General features: G+C 41.7%; 1 protein-coding gene across 4 annotated transcripts in view; it reads right to left on the reverse strand.

The window, feature by feature from the left end:
- DAB2 (DAB adaptor protein 2) overlaps positions 1-25400 on the reverse strand; it is a 272840-nt gene that overhangs the window by 96273 nt on the left and 151167 nt on the right. For all 4 annotated transcript variants that reach the window (XM_073621614.1, XM_073621624.1, XM_073621634.1 and 1 more), the window contains 2 exons: positions 15739-15870; positions 9973-10056 (listed from right to left, as the gene is read on the reverse strand). In XM_073621614.1, the coding sequence (XP_073477715.1) occupies positions 9973-10056; positions 15739-15870 (216 nt within the window). The remainder of the gene's footprint in view (positions 1-9972; positions 10057-15738; positions 15871-25400) is intronic.

Genomic DNA, 25400 nt, shown 5'->3' on the forward strand with positions numbered 1-25400 from the left:
AACCAATGACCCTAGTGCTGCCAAGTGGAAGCACTAACCACTTAGGCACTGTGCTGCCCCCAAAATTAATAATATGGGAATCACCAGCCGTTGATCTTCTGGGAAGGCTTTTCACAATATTTTGGAGTGTGTCTGTGGGAATTTGTGCCCATTCAGCCAAAAAGAGTGTTTGCGAGATGAGAATGATGGATGAGAAGACCTAGCTCACAATTTGCATTAAAATTCATCCCAAAGGCGTTCAGTAGGGTTGAGGTCAGGGCTTTGTGCAGGCCAATTGAGTTCCTCCACAACTTGTTAAACCATGTCTTTATGGAACTTACCTCTTACACAGGGGCACAGTCATGCCTGAACAGAAAATGACCTTCCCCAAACTGTTGCCACAAGGTTAGAAGTGCACAACTGTCAAAATGTCTGTGTATGCTGTAGCATTTATAGTAACCTTCACTGGAAACACCTGCAGTCAACATTTGGGAGGGAGGTCCACATATTTCTTCTAATCTATAGTATATCTTATTTTGGATGCAGTGCTGGATTGAACTCTGTGGAGGCCCCTAGCAGTCGAAACCTTGGGGCCCATCTCACAGGTTTCTAATGGTTTCTTGTGTGTGCTCTAGTAGGACAACAATGAACTAAGTAGTGTGCATGTCGACCTCTGGAGATGACCATCACTACTGTACATTACACCTACTTTGGTTGCATCAACATTTTTTACAAACTGACAACTGAAAGAAGATTAGTTTTTTAGAGACAAACTGTATTGTGAACCTGATGTCTATGGACTTTAAGTTGTTATTGCGTACATTACATTAATACAATATTTTCTTTATAGAGTCTTTAATGCAAAGTTTTAATTTCTTTAAGTTGATTCACGTTTTCATCTTTTGTAGACAATTTAAGAAAGCTTCATTGTAAATTTTCTTTCAAGATCAAATCAATACTATTTTGACCCGTTGTGGCGAGGCCCTTAAATCTCATTGGGGCCCATAGGGTAGTGCCTACTCTGTCTATTTGGTAATCCGGGACTGTTTGGATGATAGTCCTAAATCTATGAAATTGTGATGAGGGTAGAATCCCTGGTAAGAACTAAACCTGGGAGCCAAGCACTGATAACAATTCACCCAACTTCTGCAACTGGACATCATCTTAAAGCCCAACCGGTCCTCAGGAAGGATGTACTAGACATGGAGCGAGTACAAAGAAGGGCAACAAAGCTAATAAAGGGTCTGGAGGATCTTAGTTATGAGGAAAGGTTGTGAGCACTGAACTTATTCTCTCTGGAGAAGAGATGCTTGAGAGGGGATATGATTTCAATTTACAAATACCGTACTGGTGACCCCACAATAGGGATAAAACTTTTTAGTGGAAGGGAGATTAACAAGACTCGTGGCCACTCATTAAAATTAGAAGAAAAGAGGTTTAACCTTAAACTACATAGAGGGTTCTTTACTGTAAGAGCGGCAAGGATGTGGAATTCCCTTCCACAGGCGGTGGTCTCAGCGGGGAGCATCGATAGTTTCAAAAAACTATTAGATAAGCACCTGAACGACCGCAACATACAGGGATATACAATGTAATACTGACATATAATCACACACATAGGTTGGACTTGATGGACTTGTGTCTTTTTTCGACCTCACCTACTACGTAACTATGTAACTCAAAAAAAACTATACATTCTCCTTTGCAGTGGAGCTGCACCTGTGCTGCAAAGATTAACTGCTCTTTTAGTCTAGGGGGACTGTAAAAGCATTTTACTTACCTGATTCTCCCCTCCTCCATGCTCTAGCAGTGGACTGTTCCTTGGCATCCTTATGTCCAGATGCAGGGTTATGGACCCTGTATCTGTTTTGATGACATCAGAGAACCTTAAATGGGCAGGGGAGAGAAAAAGCTGCAGGTACTGATCTAGCAGCGCAAAGGAGCTTGCAGGAATGAAGGATCAGGTAAGTAGAGAAGAGAATTCATGTATGTCCATACTCGGAGAATATGGCAACTCCTCCTGAGAAACTGTGGCAGTTCAGTTCTACTTTAACTGCAAACTTCAGTGGATATAATAAAGAGGTAGTAAACGCTGTATTCTCCAAAAAACACTCCAGGGCTAAGACCAGGTATTCTTCAATCATGCTTCTATCCACAGTGCCACTCAATGGTGCCGCCCTCCACAAACCGGAAAGTCAGCTCTGAGGAAAGGTGCATGTCCCCCAAAACGCATCAGCCTTCCGACCATTTGGTCCTATTACGAGTTATACTGCATCCAGCTGGTGTAGATCAGTTTTGCTTGATGTTCTTACTGGCATGCGAGTATCCATTTGTCTTTGTGGATTCAATAAATGTATTTATGGTAATGAACAAGGTGTTTGTGCCCTTATGTGTGTTTTTTGCAGGTAGTAAATGCTGGGTAAAAAAAATTTAAAAAAATAAAACTCTCTCTGCAAGGTAAAGGCATAATGTGCTAGTATGCATTGCATACTAGCACATTATGAAAGACTTAGCTTAAAAGGACTCCCTCCAGTGGAGGATTCCATCTTCACCCAGTCTTCCATCCAGGTTTGCGGGGTGCGCTTAAATGGCTGAGGCGCAATGGCGTCACTCCCGCGCACAGAGCTCTGAAGGAACGGCACAGGTATGCGCCGGGGACCTTAAAGGCTGCTGCTGGCTAGAATATCTCCTAAATTGCGCACGTTTGGGAGATATTCATTTTACTTACAGGCAGGGCTTTTTTTCAGGGGGAACGCAGTTCCGGCACCTCCAGCAATTAATGTAATAGCAAGGAGTGCTGAGGTGCGCTGGAGAGTCAATTGATGCTGGCTGCTGGGGAATCTGTTTTTGTATGGAGGTCTATTGTTGCTGGGTAGGTTTATTGTTGCCAATAGGGGTTTTATGTTGCTGGGGGGGTCAATTGTTGCTGGGAGGGATCTACTGTTGAGGGAGAGGTCTATTGTTGCTGGCTCTTGGAGGGTCTATTGATGCCGGCTGCTGAAGGTTTATTGTTGCTGGGGTGGTATTTTGTTGCTGGGGGGGGAAGTCTATTGTTGTGTGGGGGTCTGCTGTTGCTGGGGTGAGGTCTATCGTTGCTGGGGGGTCTGCTGTTGTTGGGGTGGGGTCTATTGTTGCTTACTGCACGCTATTTTACTGTTTTTCTTGTTATTAACAAATTCCATGCAAATCACTTAGTAGCACACGATGATACTTGCTTCTGTATTCTCTAAAAGGGTTGGTACTGGGAGGTGGGTAGGAGGTGGAACCAAAGGACAATGCTCATTGGTGGGTAGGGAGCAGAAACGAGCGGTAACTCAGAAGGGGGGAGCTCCCGCACCTATTCTCTGAGAAAAAAAGCCCTGCTTACAGGTAAGCTTTACCATAGGCGTGCGCAGGGGGTGTACCAGGTGTGGGCACATCCTAATAACCCCCCCCCCCGTGTGGCGTAGATTCCTCCTGCCGCCTGGGCCCGCTTCCTTTTCTGAATGAGCACTGACTGAGAGTGATTGGTACAGATCACTCACTGTGTTCATTCATAACTGAAGCCTAGTAAACTGTGTTTACAGTGGTTAAACAGGAAGCCGCTCAGTACAGAGGATTTCCCATTCATGCACTATCCAGTGCAGCTGACGCTACAGAGAAAGGGGCTGGGGAATCTCTGTCCTCAGCCCCTTTTTGTGTTGCAAAAGTGAGACATCAGGGGTCTGTTTAGACCCCAGATATTTCACCAAAGTCCCCAGTAGGGCTTCTAAAATAATTGTAAATAATAAATACTGTAAAAAAAAAAAAAAAAAAAAAACACCGACACTGTCACTGCCCACCTGACACTGTCCACATTGTAATACATTTTAAAATGTTTTTTTTTTTAATTAGGACTCCAGGTCATTTTTTATAAGTGTCTGTCTGTCTGTCTGTGTGTATATATATATATGTGTGTGTGTGTGTGTGTGTTTGAGCTTTGGGGTGCACACCCTAATGCAATAGTCTGCGCACACCAATGAGCTTTATTATAAGCTCACCTGTGGGTAAAAATAAAATTGTTGAGTTTACTATTTTACTACCACTTTAATATAGTTACTGGCTATTCCCAATGCTTCTCCCCCTGGTAGCTCTTTTTTGGGTTTTCTGCTCCTTTAACAACAGAATTTTGCACTAAAAAAATAACAGCAAAATAAATCCTCTGATGATTATCTCATGCGTTTTCTACTTTGAATTATTCAAAGCTGTTAACTTTTCTAGCTGAATTATTGATAAGCTTGTTCCCTCTTTAAAAGATGTGACATCCACATTGGCAAATTCTCAGTACTCTGGAAACTTTGAATTATAAGCTCTTCAAGTCGAACTTTGGACAGAAATAAAATAAAAAAAAAAAAAAAAAAAAAACGCAATTTAATCCAGTCATGTATTCATTAAAAAATCATTAAAAATATTTTGTATAGAAGTTTGCATACTTGTATGTGCAAAAGTACCTTCTTGGAATGAGCCTCCTGAAATAGCCTATAAAGTATCATTCAGAGAGGATCAGCATACAGCTACAGTATACAGTATACAGCTTATAGTGTGAACAGGACAGCAGAGCGACTGGCTCATCATTGTTCCGCTGCTCTTTTTTGACAAAAAACCACATGTCCATCTAATTCAACCAGTAAAAAATAAATACACAATATATTACTTTCGTTTTTTTTACTTTTGAGTTTTGGGACGCCTGCCTTTACATGAACTTTAATTGCATCCCAGTCTTAAGCCCCATACACACTATTATATTTTCTGCAGATTTTTGTCTTCAGATTTACCAAAAACATATAATATGAGGTCAAACCTTAAGAGTTTCAATGTGTATGCAATCGGACAGGCCCTTACACTACATGGTTTTGGTAAATCTGAAGACAAAAATCTGCAGAAAATCTAAAAGTGTGTATGGGACTTTAGCCTGTAGGGTTCAATATTGAGTTGGCCCACCCTTTGCAGCTATAACAGCTTTAACCACTAAAGCCCCGGAAGATTTTACCCCCTTCCTGACCAGAGCACTTTTTGCGATTCGGCACTGCGTCGCTTTAACTGACAGTTGCGCGGTCGTGCGACGCTGTACCCAAACAAAATTGACGTCCTTTTTTCCCCACAAATAGAGCTTTCGTTTGGTGGTATTTGATCACCTCTGCGGTTTTTATTTTTTGCGCTATAAACAAAAAAAGAGCGACAATTTTGAAAAAAAACGAAATATTTTTTACTTTTTGTTATAATAAATATCCCCCAAAAAATATATAAAAAAACTATTTTTCTCCTCAGTTTAGGCCGATATGTATTCTTCTACATATTTTTGGTAAAAAAAAAAAAAAAAAAAAAAAATCGCAATAAGCGTATATTGATTGGTTTGCGCAAAATTTGTAGCGTCTACAAAATAGGGGATAGTTTTATGGCATTTTTATTTTTAATTTTTTTTTAATTAGTAATGGCGGCGATCTGCGTTTTTTTTTTTCCGGACTGCGACATTATGGCGGACACATCGGACATTGTTAACACTATTTTGGGAGCATTGTCATTTATACAGCGATCGATGCTATAAAAATGCATTGATTACTGTGTAAATGACACTGGCAGTGAAAGGGTTAACCACTAGGGGGCAGTGAAGGGGTTAAGTGTGTCCTAGGGAGTGTTTCTAACTTTTAGGGGGCTGGACTTCAACACACAGGACAGTGATCACTGCTCTCGATTAGAGAGAGTAGTGATCTCTGTCCTGTCACTAGGCAGAACAGGGAAATGCTTTGTTTACAAAAGCATCTCCCTGGTTCTTCCTCTCCGTGACACGATCGCGGGCACCCGGCGGACATCGAGTCTGCGGGACCCGCGGTCACACGCCCGCGACACCGCTCCTTAAAGGGGACGTACCTGTACGTCCTTTTGCCTACCAGCGCCATTCTGCCGACGTACATCGGCGTGCGCTGGTCGGCAAGCGGTTAACTCTTCTGGGAAGGCTGTCCACAAGGTTTAGGAGTGTGTCTATGGGAATGTTTGACCATTATTCCAGAAGCGCATTTGTGAGGTCAGACACTGATGTGGACGAGAAGGCCTGGCTCCCAGTCTCCGCTCTAATTAATCCAAAAGGCATTCTATCGGGTTGAGGTCAGGATTCTGTGCAGGCCAATCAAGTTCCTTCACCCCAAACTCGCTCATCCTTTATGGACCTTGTTTTGTGCACTGGTCCAAATCATTTGGTGGAGGGGGGATTACGGTGTGGGGTTGTTCTTCAGGGGTTGGGCTTGGCCCCTTAGTTCCAGTGAAGGGAACTCTTAAGGCGTCAGCATACCAAGACATTTTGGACAATTTCATGCTCCCAACTTTGTGGGAACAGTTTGGGAATGAACCCTTCCTGTTCCAACATGACTGCGCACCAGTGCACAAACAAGGTCTATAAAAACATGGATGAGCGAGTTTGGGGTGGAGGGACTTGACTGGCCTGCACAGAGTCCTGACCTCAACCCGATAGAACACCTTTGGGATGAATTAGAGAGGAGACTGCGAGCCAAGCCTTCTCGTCCAACATCAACGCCTGACCTCACAAATGGAAGAATGGTCAAACATTCCCATAGACACACTCCTAAACCTTGTGGACAGCCTTCCCAGAAGAGTTGAAGCTGTTATAGCTGCAAAGGGTGGGCCAACTCAATATTGAACCCTACGGACCAAGACTGGGATGCCAAGTGCGTGTAAAGGCAGGCGTCCCAATACTTTTGGTAATATAATGTATAAACAGAATAAATAAGGAGAAAACCTTCATATACAGAATCCTATACCCACAGTTGACAAGAGGAAGCAAACAAAATACCCAACATAAAGCATGGGGTATGGAGCAGCAGGGGAAAAGTAAATTCCTTCCAGATCCCCCAAAAGTCAATCAGATATTCCCTGGAGATGGCAATGAACAAAAACAGACATGTTTGAATGCTTTGATGTAGGCTACAGGGCCTCTTCTAGCCTAGCCTAAGTATGGAAGCATGGTGTTCCTCTCTTTTGCCGCGTACACACGATTGGAAATTCAGCCAGCAAAAGACAGATGAGAGCTTTTGGTCGGAAAATGAGACCGTGTCTATGCTCCATCAGACTTTTGCTGGCCGAATTCCACCCAGCAAAAGATTGAGAGCATGTTCTCAATTTTTCGGTCGCAAAAAGTTCCTATCCGAAAATGTGATCGTCTGTAGCAATTCGTTCAAAATTCCTACGCATGCTCGGAAACAATTTGACGCATGCTTGGAAGCATTGAACTTCATTTTCTCGGCTCGTCGTAGTGTTGTACGTCACCGCGTTCTTGATGGTCGAACATTCAGCAAACTTTTGTGTGACCGTGTGTATGCAAGACAAGCTGGAGCGGAATTCCGTCGGAAAAGCCTTCATATCTTTTTCCGACCAAAATCCCGATCGTGTGTATGCGGCATTAGGCACTGAAAATTTTGTTTAGTGATACAGAATCCTTTTTATGGTATTTTTGTTCCTTCAAAAACAATATTCTCATAATAGTTCTACATTACCGCACATACAATACCTATAATAAATGGACAACCCCAACCACCGCCCTTTGTGCTTTCTGTATATCTCCATTCTACCCTTCCGGGTGGTTGTGGATTGCCACTTTAATATTGCTTAGTCCTGGTACGATCGGAATATGATGGTTTTGTCATTTCCCAATGTAACATCATTGCTTGATATTCATTTATACAATTTTGTACTTTATTGTTAAAACTTTTTTTTCAATAAAACTTATTGAAAAAGAAAAACAGACACGTATGAAGTCCAGCCTGGGTGGCAAACATGGCTCCCTCCATAGATACAGTGTGAATGAGGGTAGCTGTTCTAGGACAAGAATTGTGTTATTTGTATGACTACCAGGTGAAAATAAAGAAAAATGAAGATAGAAAAAATAAAACTAATGCAGCAGAGAGCCAGAGTCAGCTGCCCCGTCCCCTCTCCTGTCCGACACTTCAGTGAGTGCAGGAGGGAGCAGAGCGGAGAGTGGTGACAGACAGTCACTGCTCTCTTCTGTGAGTAGACTGAGAGATCAGTAATCATGGGATTGCTCAGTTCTTGGGCTTAGAGCCGACGTGGAGCAGCTGTTGCGACAGACAGTGATGCTGCAGCATAGGTGAGCATGGATTTTTATTTTTTTGTAAACACCACAAACTTTTCCTTCAAGTGGCATAATACGCTTCAATTCTGTGTTAGAAGAGCTTGCTCTTAAAGAGGATATAAACCCTGAGGGGTTTTACTTCCTCTGTCGTTCCCTGCAAAGTAAAAGCATAATGGGCTAGTATGCATCACATACTAGCCCATTATGTGGCACCTACATGCAATCGAAGCCCGCACTGTCCCCGCTGGTGGCTGCATCCATCTTCTGCCCTCTTCCTTCCGGGGCCGCGGACTCCAGCTCTGTGACTGGCCAGAACCGTGTGACGTCACTCCCGCGCATGCGTGCAGGAGCCGTCATTCACAGCACATATGAGTGAAGAAACGGCTCTAAGGTCCGTTTCTTCACAGCGCATGCACTGATGACATCATCGACGCACTACAAGCTAAATACCTCCCAACTGGCGCACGTTTAGGAGATATTTCCACTACCTATAGGTAATCCTTATTCTAGGCTTACCTATAGGTATAAGTGACGCAGGAGGGTTTAACAGTGACACTGATCAAACCGCAAAAGTTGTGAAATGAACTGAAATCTGCCATAGACGGTTGAATTTTGTTACTCAATTTGAACTATGTATGGTTAGGCTGATTGATCGATTAACTTGGGTACAACCAGCCTGTTGGATTTTACATGTAGTTATTGCTAGCGCCTATTATAGCCATTGGCAGTAATCACTGTGTTCTCCCTTCAGGGACTATTTCCCCATTCCCTCCGCCGGGATAACACAATGGCTCCACCGGAGGGACTGGACTGTGTTGATGGGGGAACTGAGCTATTTTCTTTTCTTTCCTGCAACCTGTGGTTGCAGGAAAGAAAATCGCTCCATCTCTGGCCGGCTTAAGACTGACAATCCAGTCACCGCTGTGTTCTTGGCTCTTTCATAGAGACTTGTCTACAATCCTTTGCTCTAGTGAAGCACCATATTCATCCATTCCCCAGCGCTCCTTAAAGTAATATTAACGGCAAAATGTATTTAAAAAAAAAATAAAAACCATGTCGTACGTGCCTGCTCTGTGCAGTGGTTTTAGACAGAGCAACCCCGATCCTCCTCTTCTTGGGTCCCCCCGCTGGCGCTCCTGGCCTCTCCCTCCTGCTGAGTGCCCCCCAGAACAAGCAACTTGCAATGGGGGCATCCAAGCAGGCACGCTCCAGAGCTGCTGCTCTGCGTGTCCACTCAGACACAGAGCTGCGACTTCACCCCACCCCCCCTCTCTCCTCATTGGATGTCTGGCTGTGATTGACAATGGCTTCCACTGCTGTCTCAGCCAATGAGGAGGGAGAGTCCCTGAGAGCTCTTGTGCACATTGCTGGATCGAGAGGAAAAATCTGGTAAGTACTGGGGGGGCTGGGGGGGGGATGCTGCACACAGAAGATTTTTTTACCTTCATGCATAGAATGCATGAAGGTAAAAACCTTCAAGCTTTAGAACTACTATAGGTGAGAATCTTTCTGTGTTGTAGGAACTGAATCCATCTGATACAGTAGAGAAAGGGCCCCGTCATGAAGCAATAGCCACACAAATGTCATAACTGCACAAGGAGAGATTCTTCCCAATGTAAACATGAATATAATTATAGTCAGTGGGAACCTGGTTTAAAATAGTTGCATTATTAAAACTCCCCAAATAGCACGTGATGCAAATATAAGAATATCATGTGGCATCAGCTGTGTTGTCATGTAAGACAAAGTAGTGGGTGTCTGAACAGGTGTGAGCTAAGGTTAAATACACTACAAAGCGCTCTTTGTTAGTAGATATGTATTTGTCATTGATTCTTCCCTTTATTGATCAAATCTATTACTGGTGAGACACGTACCTTCTTCTTGTCTTCATCTTCCCTTTTCTTTATGTTATAGATGACCTGGAAGAGATCTTTGAGATCCACCACTAGAGGTTCAGCCTAAAGCAAAACATAGACAAGTTCTAATTAGAATATAAAATGACAAATGATATGCCATAAATTCTGCCATACCCTGGCAGAATTTATGATTTTTTGGCCATTTTTTAGAGAATATGAATGATAACACAAAAACATTTCTTTCTATCATGGTTAGTGTTTGGCTGAAGCCATTTATTATCAATCAACTGTGTTTACTCTTTTTAAATCATGACAACAGAAACTATCCAAATGACCCTGATCAAAAGATTACATGCCCTAGTGATTTTGGCCTGATAACATGCACACAAGTTGGCACAAAGGGGTTTGAATTGCTATTAAAGGTAACCATCCTCACCTGTGATCTGTTTATTTGTAATTAGTATGTGTGTATAAAAAGGTCAATGAGTTTCTGGACTGACAGACCCTTGCATCTTTCATCCAGTGCTGCAGTACGTTTCTGGATTCTGAGTCATGGGGAAAGCAAAAGAATTGTCAAAGGATCTGCGGGAAAAGGTAGTTGAACTGTATAAAACAGAAAAGGGATATAAAAAGATATCCAAGGAATTGAGAATGCCAATCAGCAGTGTTCAAACTCTAATCAAGAAGTGGAAAATGAGGGGTTCTGTTTAAACCAAACCATGGTCAGGTAGACCAACTAAAATTTCAGCCACAACTGCCAGGAAAATTGTTCGGGATGCAAAGAAAAACCCACAAATAACTTCAGGTGAAATACAGGACTCTCTGAAAACATGTGGTGTGGCTGTTTCAAGATGCACAATAAGGAGGCACTTGAAGAAAGATGGGCTGCATGGTCGACTCGCCAGAAGAAAGCCATAACTATGCAAATGCCACAAAGTATCCCGCTTACAATGCGACAAACAGCAGAGACAAGCCTCAAACCTTCTGGCACAAAGTCATTTGGAGTGATGAGACCAAAATTTAGCTTTTTGGCCACAACCATAAACGCTACATTTGGAGAGGAGTCAACAAGGCCTATGATGAAAGGTACACCATTCCTACTGTGAAACACGGAGGTGGATCGCTGATGTTTTAAGGATGTGTGAGCTACAAAGGCACAGGAAATTTGGTCAAAATTGATGGCAAGATGAATGCAGTATGTTATCAAAAATACTGGAAGAACATTTGCATTCATCAGTCAGAAAGCTGTGCATGGGATGTACTTGGACATTCCAACATGACAATGATCTAAAACACAAGGCCAAGTCGACCTGTCATTGGCTACAGCAGAATAAAGTGAAGGTTCTGGAGTGGCCATCTCAGTCTCCTGACCACAATATCATTGAGCCACTCTGGGGAGATCTCAAACGTGCAGTTCATGTAAGACAGCCCAAGAATTTACAGGAACTGGAGGCTTTTTGCCAAAAGGAATGGGCAGCTCTGCCATCTGAGAAGATAAAGAGACTCATCCACAAATACCACAAAATACTTCAAGCTGTCATTGATGTTAAAGGGGGAAATACACTAACCATGAGTGAAAGAAACGTTTTTGCGTTATCATTCATATTCTCTGAAAAATGGCCAAGAAATCATAAATTCTGCCAGAGTATGTAAACTTATGAGCACAACTGTATGTATACATACACACACACACACACACACACACACACACACACACCGTTGGCATTTAGAATTTTTGGAAGGTTATGTAGTTTCATTGCAACTTTTTGTGTTTTCCTTTACTTTTTATAGTAGTTTTTGTTAACAAAATGTAAAAAAAAGTATTTCATGTTTTTTTGGAAATAAACTTTTCATGTGTTGTACTAGGAACATTGTTCATTATATGTCAAAATAGAGATGACAAACTGCAGAATTAGGACTTTACATCAATAGTATCCTTTGCTATTTTAAAACAATAACTGGTCAAAATGGGTAAAAGTGTATTTTTCCATTCCATTCCAGTCAATCCTTCCCTCTTCCTCCATGCCCAATAACCAGCAAAACAAAATGAGGGTGGGATATTACATCTTGATTGATGGAGGCTTCACGTTCTCTTATTATAAGACACAGGCTGGAAGGGGCGTGACACAGCCTGTGACTGGCAGAAATTTGCCTATACCATGTTATTGGCAAAAAATAATAAAGATTTGATTTCAAATATACACTATATTGTCAAAAGTATTGGGGCGCCTGCCTTTACACACACATGAACTTTGATGGCATCCCAGTCTTAGTCTGCAGGGTTCAATATTGAGTTGGCCCACCCTTTGCAGCTAGAACAGTTTCAACTCTTCTGGGAAGGCTGTCCACAAGGTTTAGGAGTGTGTCTATGGGAAGGTTTGACCATTCTTCCAGAAGCGCATTTGTGAGGTCAGGCACTGATGTTGGACGAGAAGGCCTGGCTCGCAGTTTCCGCTCTAATTCATCTCGTTCATCCATATCTTTATGGACCTTGCTTTGTGCACTGGTGCCCAGTCATGTTGGAACAGGAGGGAGCCCTCCCCAAACTGTTCCCACAAAGTTGGGAGCATGAAATGTCCAATTTCCAGTGTCCAATGTCCAAAATATCTTGGTATGCTGATGCGTTAAGAGTTCCCTTCACCAGAACTAAGGGGTCAAGCCCAACCCCTGTAAAACAACCCCACCCCATAACCAAATGATTTGGACCATTTCACAAAGCAAGGTCCATAAAGACATGGATGAGAGAGTCCTGACCTCAACCCAATAGAACACCTTTGGAAGGGATTAGAAAGGAGACTGTGAACCAGGCCTTCTTGTCCACATCAGTGCCTGGCCTCACAAATGCGCTTCTAGAAGAATGGTCAAATATTCCCATAGACCAGGGATCTGCAATTAGTGGACCTCCAGCTGTTGCAAAACTACAAGTCCCATCATGCCTCTGCCTCTGGGTGTCATGCTTGAGTCTTGCTATGCCTCATGGGATTTGTAGTTCTGCAATAGATGGAGGTCCGCTAATTGCTTATCCCTGCCATAGACACACTCCTAAACCTTATGGACAGCCTTCTCGGAAGAGTTGAAACTGTTATAGCTGCAAAGGGTGAGCCAACTCAATATTGAACCCTACAGACTAAGACTGGGATGCCATTAAAGTTCATGTGCGTGTAAAGGCAGGCGTCCCAATTCTTTCAACAATATAGTGTATATTTGTATGACAATTTGAAAAAGTTTATTGATATTATTTTTTTTTTTTTTACTCTGTATTACAAAGGCTATTTTTTTTTTTGAATATGTGACCAGCAGCAGAGGACTAGAAGCTCCTCCTGCTTATGTTTACCTGCAGACAGGCTGGAAAAGATCTGGGTCATGTGACAGCTGTATATCAATTAGGAAAAAGGTATTTAAAAATGTAAAAAGGTATTTAAAAATGCAAAAATGCATATAAAAGCAAAGGAGAAGGCCTTAAAAAAATATAAGGTTGAGGGAGCATCATCAGCATTCAGACTTTATAAAGAATGCAACAAGAAATGTAAGGGTGCAATTAGGGTGGCTAAGATAGAACACGAAAGACACATAGCAGAGAAAAGCAAAAAAAAAAGTATGTAAACAGTAAAAAAGGGGGGACAGACAATACTGGCCCCATAAAGAATGAGGAAGGACATCTGGTTACAAAGAATGGGGAGATGGTGAAGGTACTGTATTTATTCTTCTCCTCAGTCTTCACGAGTGAATCGGGGGGCTTCAGTAACCAAAACTGCAGTGTTTATCCTCATGACACATCACAGGAAGCACCTCCATGGTTAACAGAGGACAGAATTAAAATTAGACTTGGGAAACTTAACATTAATAAATAACAGGGACCAGATGGCTTGTACCCAAGGGTACTTAGGGAACTCAGTTAAGTAATTGCCAGACCATTGTTCCTAATTTTTACTGACAGTCTACTGACTGGAATGGTACCAGCTGATTGGAGAAAAGTCAATGTAGCACCAATATTTAAAAAGAGTCCAAAATACATCCCTGGGAATTACAGATCAGTTAGCCAAACATCAATAGTATGCAAGCTCTTGGAGGAGATGATAAGGGACTATGTACATGATTTTAGTAAAAAGAACGATATCATTAGCAGTAATCAGCATGGATTCATGAAGAATCTTTCTTGCCAAACCAATCTATTAACCCTCTATGAGGAGGTGAGTTGCCATCTAGATAAAGAAAGGCCCGTAGACGTGGTGCATCTGGATTTTGCAAAAGCATTTGACACAGTTTCCCATAAACGTTTACTGTACAAAATAAGGTCCGTTGGCATGGACCATAGGGTGAGTACATGGATTGAAAACTGGCTACAAGGGCGACTTCAGAGGGTGGTGATAAATGGGGATAAATGGTCAGCAGTGGGTAGTGGGGTCCCCCAGGGTTCTGTGGTGGGACCAATCCTATTTATTTTGTTCATAAACGACCTGGAGGATGGGATAAACAGTTCAATCTCTGTATTTGCGGACGATACTAAGCTAAGCAGGGCAATAACTTCTCCGCAGGATGTGGAATTCTTGCAAAAAGATCTGAACAAATTAATGGGGTGGCAACTACATGGCAAATGAGGTTTAATGTAGAAAAATGTAAAATAATGCATTTGGTTGGCAAAAATATGAATGCAATCTATACACTGGGGGAGAACCTCTGGGGGAATCTAGGATGGAAAAGGACCTGGGGGTCCTAGTATATGATAGGCTCAGCAATGGCATGCAATGCCAAGCTGCTTACAAAGCAAACAGAATATTGGCATACATTAAAAAGGGGATTAACTCCAGGGACAAAACGATAATTCTCCCACTCTAGAAGACTCTGGTCCGGCCGCACCTGGAGTATGCAGTCCAGTTCTGGGCACCAGTCCTCAGGAAGGATGTACTGGAAATGGAGCGAGTACAAAGAAGGGCAACAAAGCTAATAAAGGGTCTGGAGGATATTAGTTATGAAGAAAGGTTGCGAGCACTGAACTTATTCTCTCTGGAGAAGAGACGTTTGAGAGGGGATATGATTTCAATTTACAAATACAGTACTTGTGACTCCACAATAGGGACAAAACTTTTTTGCGGAAGAGAGTTTAATAAGACTCGTGGCCACTCATTAAAATTAGAAGAAAAGAGGTTTAACCTTAAACTACGTAGAGGGTTCTTTACTGTAAGAGTGGTAAGGATGTGGAATTCCCTTCCACAGGCAGTGGTCTCAGCGGGGAGCATAGATAGTTTCAAAAAACTTTCAGATAAGCACCTGAACAACCACGACATACAGGGATATACAATGTAATACTGACATATAATCAAACACATAAGTTGGACTTGATGGACTTTTGTGTCTTTTTTCAACCTCACCTACTATGTAACTATGTATTTAGATGTTTTTTTTTTAAATAGAATATTTAAAATGCCATCATCCACATACAGGAATAAAAGGGACACTGTAAATAAAACAGTGTGTGTTTAGTATCACTTTAAGGAGACAAAAAAAGTGTGACTTCAACTGTAATTTAAACTTGCATCAAACAACATTGTTAGAATAAGCAGCAAAAGGAAATATATCTACTATACCATAGGAAATAAATGCAAAGGCCTATTTATGTAGTAGTGTTGCCATTTTGAAGTGTGATATAATCTGAAAAAGATGCTAACCAGTTCATACACATGAATACACTTTATTGCATTTAGCCTAGCACAGCATCAGTATTGTTTTACAGCTCAGCTAAATTCCATCATCTTCCCATTGTCATCAAACTCCATGCAATCATACCTGCTGTGATGTTTTGATGGCAAAAAACTGATGTTGTCCTTCAGCACCACAAACATATCCAAAAGCTCGATTGTCTGTCACATCTCGGGCAATGAAGGAAATCTTGTTAACTGGGTGTTCATGCTCGATTACCTACAATGGGATTTTAAACAAACACGGCTAATTATTTTTCTTGCAAATTTTACAACCTGGTAGGTGAATGGCACAAGTCAAAACATAAAGCCGTACTAAAATCCTACAATGAGAATGTTCCAGGCCATAATGAACAATTTGGCTTATCCACCCAATACAGAGCAGCGTTACAACCCAGAAGGGTCTGTTTCAAACAACGGCCCTTTATTAGTCAATGAACAATACCTGTGCTCAGGCTACATATTATGAACAAGCACTAAATACATTTTAAAACTAGTCCTTACCTGAAGCTAGAAGTATTGTTGACAAATGTATCTTCCACATTCACAGAGGTACTGAAATCACAGATCCTCCCCTCTTATTTCCCATAGCAGCAGTGACTTGGCAGCCTACCAGCCTTCTAATGGTAAGCCAGTACTTTAAGCTTTTAGAAACTGAATGAAACGTAACTTTATTGTCTCTTTTGTGATTTTGGAGGATGAATTACTTCCCACTACTTGCAGCTACAGAAGCCATTGATGGCTTTTTTTAATGTTTTTTTTTTTGCTGCTTGTAGACAAGGTTACTGATGGAGGTGGCAGGAACCGAGAACACCCCCCTTCAGCAGGTTTGTCTAAGGCAGGCCCTACATGATGTGATTTTCTTTCCTACAATCACGGGTTGATGGGGGAATCCCTCCTATACAGCTATTGTGTCACAGAAATCGAGACCAGGCAACATTTTTCCAATCTTCTGTTGTCCAATTTTGGTGAGCCTGTGTGAATTGTAGCCTCCGTTTCTTTGGTTGTAGAGAGGTTATTTGAGTTACTGTTGCCTTTCTATCATCTCAAACCAGTCTGTCCATTCTCCTCTGACCTCTGACATCAACAATGCATTTTCCTCCACACAACTGCAGCTCACTGGATATTTTCTCTTTCTCTGACCATTCTCTGTAAACTCTAGAGATGGTTGTGCGTGAAAATCCCAGTAGATCAGCAGTTTATGAAATACTCAGACCAGCCCATCTGGCACCAACAACCATGCCACGTTCAAAGTCACTTAAATCCTATTTCTTCCCCATTCTGATGGTCGAATTGAACTTCAGCAAGTCATCTTCACCACGTCTAGATGCCTAAATGCATTGAGTTGCTGCCATGTGATTGGCTGATTAGCAATGTGTGTTACCAAGCAATTGAACAGGTGTATTTAATAAAGTGGCGGTGATTGTATATGCAAAGTGCTGCGTAAATTGTTGGCACTTTCAATACATTCATTATAGCAGCCAGCACTCTGAGTCGGAGGACTTAGGAGGAGGTGTGCCTGGAGTGGAACATCATTTATTTATGGTTGGAAACCATGTTCCATGAGGCAGGATCCTTTTGCATCATACAGAACAATGGGGACACAAATTATTCTAGAGGTCTCTATCCACACCATATTTTTAGGCTCTGCACCAGGGCTGACAAAACCATGGGCCAGTGGAATGCTGCACCCAAAACTGTCAACAGGAAGCCTCCTGGTACCATTCCACTACTCTATCCCGATGCTGCAAAACATCTTCTACTCTCCATAAGTACAGGCCTACTGTCCCAGTAGCATCATAAAAAAAAATTCACATTTCCAAAAATATGGCAATGATACAAAACATTTTTAGAATATTTTGAACAAAAATATTTGCCAGCACCGCGGGGGCAATGCAAGAAAAGGAAGGTTACAGTATTCACAGTCCCACATAGTACTGAAAAATACATAAGACTTCGATGTCTACACCAAAGATCTTTTGGCCAAAACACAAGAAAATAGACAAACAAACATAAACACAGGGCTTTTTTTCTCAGAGAGTAGGTGCAGGGACTCCCCCCGTCTGAGTCACCCCTTGTCTCTGCCCCCTACCCACCTCTGACCACCGTCCCTTGATTCCACCCCCTACCCACCTACCAGTACTGCCCCTTTTAGAGAATACAGAACCAAGTATTATTTTGTGGTGCTAAATCATTTGTATAGAACATGTTAATGATAAAAAGAAAAGCAGTAAAAAAGATCCACTGCAGCCAGCAACAATAGAATCCCAGCAATAGATCCCCACACGACAATAGACTCCACCCCAACAACAATAGATCCCCTGCAACAACAGTGAACCACCCACAACAAAATATCACACCCAGTAACAAAATATCCACCCAAGCAACATTAGACCCCCCCAGCAGCAACAGATCTCCCAGCAGCCAGCATCAATAGATCCTCCAGCAGCCAGTAAAAATAGACCTCACCCTCAACAGTAGATCCCTTCCAGCAACTTAAGACCTCCCCAGCAACAATAGATTCACCATCAGCAACAATAGACCCTCACACAAAAACAGATCCCCGCCAGTGACAATAGATTCCCCAGCAGCCAATATCAATAGACCCTCCAGCACACCCCACACTCCATGCTATTACATACATTCAGTGCTGGAGGTGCCGGAACTGCGCTCCCCCGCGTTCCTGCTGAAAAAAAGGCCTGCATAAACATAATCTGCTCCCTCTCCTACTTACTCCCAATTCCTGTAATTTAGTGGCCTATCATATATGTGTACACATATGTCCAAAAATATTTATAATCCAGGGGTACTGAATATTGTATATTGCATGCATGGACCTCAGCATAAAACCTGAGCTGACCATTTAGCTCCGAAAAAGCCAAGTGGTCAAATTAGTGTATTTTTCAGACAAACAAATGTTCTGCATGTGTTCCAATTCACCGAGTGAAGATGTCAAAACTGAGGCAATTATATAGGAAGCTTACTCCACATATGGCTCAACTTATTTGTCTCCAAGGCTTAAAGGACCCACATATCAGCAAAACTGGTACCATGCAACAGAAGTTCCAAGGAGGATGAATATTTCTATTACTGCATTGTACCAAGAACAAATGAATTTCATCTTGGACTCAAACAGCTTGAAACATCATTCCAAGATCTACACTCTCAGTAATTTGGGACAGTGGTTATACTTACTGATATAGAATGCCCATAAGGGGCCTAAATGGGTAAAAATGAGGGAGGGAGGGGTAAAGGGGAAGGGTAAGGGAGTATGCTGTGGGAAGGAAAGGGAAGAATTATGAAGGAAATTGAGAGCATTTTACCCTACTTTTCCCCTTAATATCACAAATGGATTGTTTTTGGTTTGATTTTTTGGTCACGTCACAAACAGATGTAGTAAGAGGTGGTTCGGTAAAGATTAGGTAGAGAGGCCTGGCATCCCTAATGCCGCGTACACACGAGCGGACTCTCCGTCAGAAATTTCCAATGGAATTCCGCTCAAGCTTGCCTTGCATACACACGGTCACACAAAAGTTCTCTGAACTTTCGACCGTCAAGAACGCGGTGACGTACAACACTACGACGAGCTGAGAAAATTAAGTTTAATACTTCCGAGCATGCGTCAAATTGTTTCTGAGCATGTGTGGTTTTTTGCGCGTCCCAATTGCATACAGACTAACGCATTTTCGAATAGGAACTTTTTCCGACCAAAAAATAGAGAACCTGCCCTCAATCTTTTGCTGGCTGGAATTCTGCCAGCAAAAGTCAGATGGAGCTTACACACGGTCGGAATTTCTGACCAAAAGCTCACATAAGACTTTTGCTGGCAGAATTTCTGATCATGTGTATGGGGCATTAGACCTATTTTGGAGAAAGATTAGCTGGATTTTTTTGTATTTAGATGGGGGAGCCTCCAGCTCTCATGACGTCTTCTTCCTCCTCTTTGGGAGATGTAAATATGATATATGAAATATGATATATGGGAAATATTTTATAGTTGGTCGATACGATAAGGTCATAGGATATACACCTTTTTTATATGTTTGTAATAGAATGTATGTAGTGTTGTGTATGAGGTTTAAAAGTTTTTTCTACTCTTGCTTACTTATTTTATGAATGTTGTCTTGGTTTTTATTGTGATGTATTGTATTTGTAAATCTTTTAAAAAAATGAATAAAAAGAATTTAAACTGAAACATCATTCCACGTAGCATAGTTTAAGTCAAACCTCCCTCATACCAGTGCTGATTGAAATTCACATTGCTGTTGTTGCATATAGGATACACCCATACAGGTTATGTGGTAATTGCCTTGAGCTTAAGTCCACCTTGACATTTCAAAGTCAGTGGCAGCTGGTGCGCAAACTTTTTTGGGGTGCGCAAACAAACTGAAAAATTCAGAAAAATACTGAAAAAAAAACATGAATGGCAGCCTCACTGTGCCCATCAAATGCGGCCACTGTGCCCATCAATAGCAGCCACTGTGCCCATCAAATGCAGCCACTGTGCCCATCAAATTCAGCCACTGTGCCCATCAAATGCAGCCACTGTGCAGCCACTATCCAATCTGGTACGGGTTGGGGCAGGAAGTGACGTCGGCGCTTACCCAGAAGCCTCAACGCATTTTGTATCCAATCATGTGTCATCAGGAAGTTATGGTCGCCAATCAATGTGCCAGGAAAAACCGGAAGTACGTTGCCTTGTTAACTAGTATATTATGCTCGTGCCGAAGTGTGGCTTCCACCATTTTAATTACTTGCACTCTATGCCCTTTTTCCTAGGTATGGTAATTACCTCTTTACCCCTCGTTACTTTATGCTAATGGGGCCGGAACTCATTGCTCCAGTTAATAATCGTTTGTTTCCTATCTACACCATTACATATTTAAACATATGCTCGCTCCAAAAAAAAGACGGCTGGAAAGACTTTACAATCCTGTGCATATTGTACTTTAATAATCCTTAAAGCTTTAAAAGAACCAAGTCCCCTTTACCAATTTGTCCACATATATTTAAAAAAAACAAAACAGTGCAGCGCTGAAAAATAAAAAAAAAACATAATTTAAAAGATATATTGGAATAAAGTCCGACAGCCTTAAACAAGGCTGTCCCAATTCACATAATATGAGAGCCACAGATGACCCAAAGGAAGGCACCAACAAACAAGGATAGATTCCTCAGTAGTGATCAGGGTGCTCGGAAAAATTTCAATGGTTGTGCATCCGTATCTGTGCTTCCACCACCGTAAATACAGGCTGCTCACCTCACTTCGTAGACCTCTGATTTAAAAGAAAGGTCATTCAAGCATTCTCCACAGGGGCAATCATAAGATGAAATTCTGCCTTTTAACCGACCCAGCGATCGAAATTCAGCCTCAGTGGTGCATCAGCAGTATAACACTCTGCTGCTAACAAAGCAAACAGAATATTGACATGCATTAAAAAGGGGATCAACTCCAGAGATAAAACGATAATTCTCCCACTCTACAAGACTCTGGTCCGGCCGCACCTGGAGTATGCTGTCCAGTTCTGGGCACCAGTCCTCAGGAAGGATGTACTGGAAATGGAGCGAGTACAAAGAAGGGCAACAAAGCTAATAAAGAGTCTGGAGGATCTTAGTTATGAGGAAAGGTTGCGAGCACTGAACTTATTCTCTCTGGAGAAGAGACGCTTGAGAGGGGATATGATTTCAATATGCAAATACTGTACTGGTGACCCCACAATAGGGATAAAACTTTTTCGCAGAAGAGAGTTTAACAAGACTCGTGGCCACTCATTAAAATTAGAAGAAAAGAGGTTTAACCTTAAACTACGTAGAGGCTTCTTTACTGTAAGAGCGGCAAGGATGTGGAATTCCCTTCCACAGGCGGTGGTCTCAGCGGGGAGCATCGATAGCTTCAAGAAACTATTAGATAAGCACCTGAATGACCGCAACATACAGGGATATACAATGTAATACTGACATATAATCACACACATAGGTTGGACTTGATGGACTTGTGTCTTTTTTCAACCTCACCTACTATGTAACTATGTAACTATGTGTGCAGTTGATGGAGACATAGTTCATGCAAAAATTAACAAACAAATAGAGTGCTCTCTGTTAAAGTGGATGTAAACCCAATGTCATCCTTTCTAAACTACTGCCATAGGGGTTCTCTATAAGGATAGACATGCCTCCTGCATGTATCTTTACCTGTCAAATGTCTCCCCTCTGTCTGTTATTAGACCCGAAAAACTGCAGATTCTGTGGGCGGGTCTGTTGTCTGGAGCTCGGTGGGTGGAGTCGTGATGTCAGTAGACTCCCCGCCCACCTCTACACTCCCCTTGTCAATATGCATTTTCTCCTGTGTATTTCTTACACTGAACTTCTGCTATGATCTCTAACATCCAGTGAAAAGACAGGAAAGTAACCACATGACTTCAGCATGACAAATCATGCTGAGGTGTGGAACAGCCAATCCTTGCAGAGCTGCTGAAGAAAGGAGTGGGGGTGGGAATTAAAAAATAATGCCTGTGTCTTAGGCTGTCACTCACAGCAAGGGGGAGGATTTGACAAAGTTTTTCTCAGTTTGTCAAGATTTATCTCACTGAACTATAAAAGAGGATTGCTCAGAGATGGATTAACTCTGTGTGGCAAGACTGGGCTCAAATGATAGGAAATCTTATACTCTACAGTATGATATATAAAAAAAAAAGAAAAAAAAAGAACATTTCGGTTTTATACCCACTTTAACTAAAATATGTCTTTTTTTAAAATGAGGAATGTTACTTACAAACATAGCACTGAATCCCCAGTGATAGGAATTAGAGCATACAACACAGCATGTCACAACATCCCGTGGAGAAACCAGGAAGGTGGATGTAATGATGTCGCAGAGCCCTCCCGCACGCATATCGTCCCTGTGGGCAGGACTTCTTCAGCGAATTACAGGGGCTCGTGCGTCAGCACCCTTATATATATTCCACCTTGTACAACTGGTAACTAGAAACCGGCTCCCACGGCGTACATTGTCGTGACGACAAAGACGCCCGGGGGGCATGGTTAACTTCCGGAGCCCTCCCTCCATAGCGTACACAGCCGCAATGACAGCGACGCACGGGATTACATGTTAGCTGTTTAATTTGATATTTTTTATTGGTGGCAGAAGCAAAAAAATCTTTGCGTTTTTTGATGTTACACCTGGCCTGCTTACACGCAGGGCAATGGCCACATGCGTGAAAACCTGTAAGGAAATTAAAAATCCTATTTTCAATATGGACTGGGCAGTCAATGACCCTTGGGGCTAGTTTATCTCTTAATGAGGGGCCTTTCCCGTATATAAATTGCGGGCGTTCTGGTAGTACTGGACCAAGGACCCTATCTTGCTTTGAGATTGGCCAGTGCTTAAGGACAATTCTTTTCGTATTTCCTGTATTGAACATTAAAAGCTAAGATCATTCTCATATTTGCAGATGAACTTTGATTAGACTTTGGGACATTGGACACCAAAGTGCTCCTGTTCAGACTACGAACTGTTTCGATCTCTCTATCTATAGAAGACTTATCAAACTTGGGATTGAGACACATAATCTCCCTCATGCGAACAATTTCACCTTAGGCGTATAAATTCTCCCATGGGGATATTACAAATACCACTTGCTGTGGTGACAACTCTCCACTGGAATAAAAGCATTACGGTCCGTTACTTTAAAATAGTTAATCGTCTTGACCTGATCCCCATCCTTTGTTATATCTAGATCAAGAAAAAACGTTCGGTCCCTACTAACATTCCAGGTCAAGATAATATTTTTATTATTAGCATTGAGTTTATGCATAAATGTATCAAGACCAGACTTCTCTCCATCCCACACCATGATGAGATCATCAATGTATCTCTGGTAGCAGACTAACTCAGGGGGTCTGTTCTTAAATACGGTTTCTTCCTCCCAGTGTGCCATAAAGAGATTGGCTACACTGGGAGCAAACCGAGCCCCCATCGCTACTCCCTTAGTTTGTAAATAAAATTGTTTGCCGTACCAAAAGTAATTCAGGCTTTCAATCAGGAAACTCTTATGTCTTCTAGATAGGCCAGATGTATTAAAAGCCCACTGCACTGTGGATAGAGCATCCTCATGGCTATTAAAAGTGTAGAGAGCTAATATCGGCCTTAATCAGAAAACTGGAAGAGAGTGCTAGAGATTCGAGGATTTGAATGATATGCTTCTTGCCCTTAAGAAACGCATTCGTTTTACTGACCAAGGGTTGGAGAAAGGTGTCTATGTATTAACCCAGCCTCAAAGAGACTGAGTCAATACCATTCACTATTGGTCTCCCTGGTGGATTGATGCTGTGCTTGTGAACTTTAGGTAAGAAATAGATTATAGGTGTTTGGAAAAATAGAGGATCTAAATATAGTGCTTCCTTATTGTTTAGGACTCCTATGTGTTTCCCTCTCTCAATCAGAAAGTGTAACTCTCCTATATAATCTAGCATGGGGTCCTTAGTGATACCAATACATATAGTGTAATGGCTAAGTAAATTCTCCATTTCGTTCTTATAGTACACCTTACTTAACACAACCAGGCCCCCTCCTTTGTCCGCTGGACATATCACCAGATCCTTCCTATTCATTAATGATTCTATACTGTTCTTAATGTACAATGGATCGTTAACCCTTCGTATTTTAAGTAGTTCCAAATCCTTCGCAACCATGTTTTTGAAGACATCCAAATGTTTGGTGTCTGTATTGGGAGGATTAAAAACAGACTTGTTTCGAAGGTTAGAGAGGTAACTAGGGGGAGCTTTTTCTGGGATGGCAACTGTTCTAGTAGCTGGATTGGACAAAAAGTACTTTTTAATGTTTAGACTTCGGATATATTTTTGTAAATTAACATAAGTCTGAAACGTATTCAAATTGCGAGTTGGAGCATATTTCAAACCTCTATCAAGCACCCGGATCGCCTCTTCATTAAGAGGCGTGCCACTTAGGTTATATTTCCCGGACCCTATTGGGTTTTACTCTTTTGTACTCTTTTCTTTTAAAGAAAACTTGTGTTTTTCATTGCTTGACCCCCAAACTCTATAAAGACTTTATTCAAAGGGAAACTACATCACTGCCAGGAATGCACCTTTCATTTCCATGGTTTAAATTGTCTTTTAAGTTGTCGCAGCAACTGATCAAGCACCGCTGACAGTATTTAAGTTTGTCCCAGCCCCTGTTACTGTCACTTTTGCTTGGCCTGCATATAAATGTGAAGAAAAATAAGAAATAAATGTTACTTGAAATACCACCAGGAATTAATACAATGAATACTATCATTACATGTATTAAATGCATGTAGCTATCAAAACACAACAGAAGACCTTTAGGACTTTAATAAAACATGGCTCCCGATCATGAATATAAATGAAACTAATTTTTTTTTTTCATATGACATTAAAGCTGTGAATGACGTGTAGAATAAAGCTATGCTGGGATGAGGAATCTGTTACAGTGGAGGTTATTCCATCCGTCTTGCCTGTCATATCAGCTCTGCTTATTGAAAACATCATTTTCTCTGAACGCTCATCAATAAATAAAGCAGCCGGTTACACCATGTGCAATATACACTACGGGAGACCTTCACATGACCTTTATCAATGACTCTTGCTTTGCTTGCATGACTGACTGATGTGAGCTGTAAATAGCAGACAACACTAATAAATATGGAACTACGTGGTCCACATTTTCTGCAACAAAGATTTTAATGTTGCTTATTATATTCTAGGTTG

Source organism: Aquarana catesbeiana, linkage group LG01, assembly GCF_042186555.1.
Source record: "Aquarana catesbeiana isolate 2022-GZ linkage group LG01, ASM4218655v1, whole genome shotgun sequence".
NCBI lineage: Eukaryota > Metazoa > Chordata > Amphibia > Anura > Ranidae > Aquarana > Aquarana catesbeiana.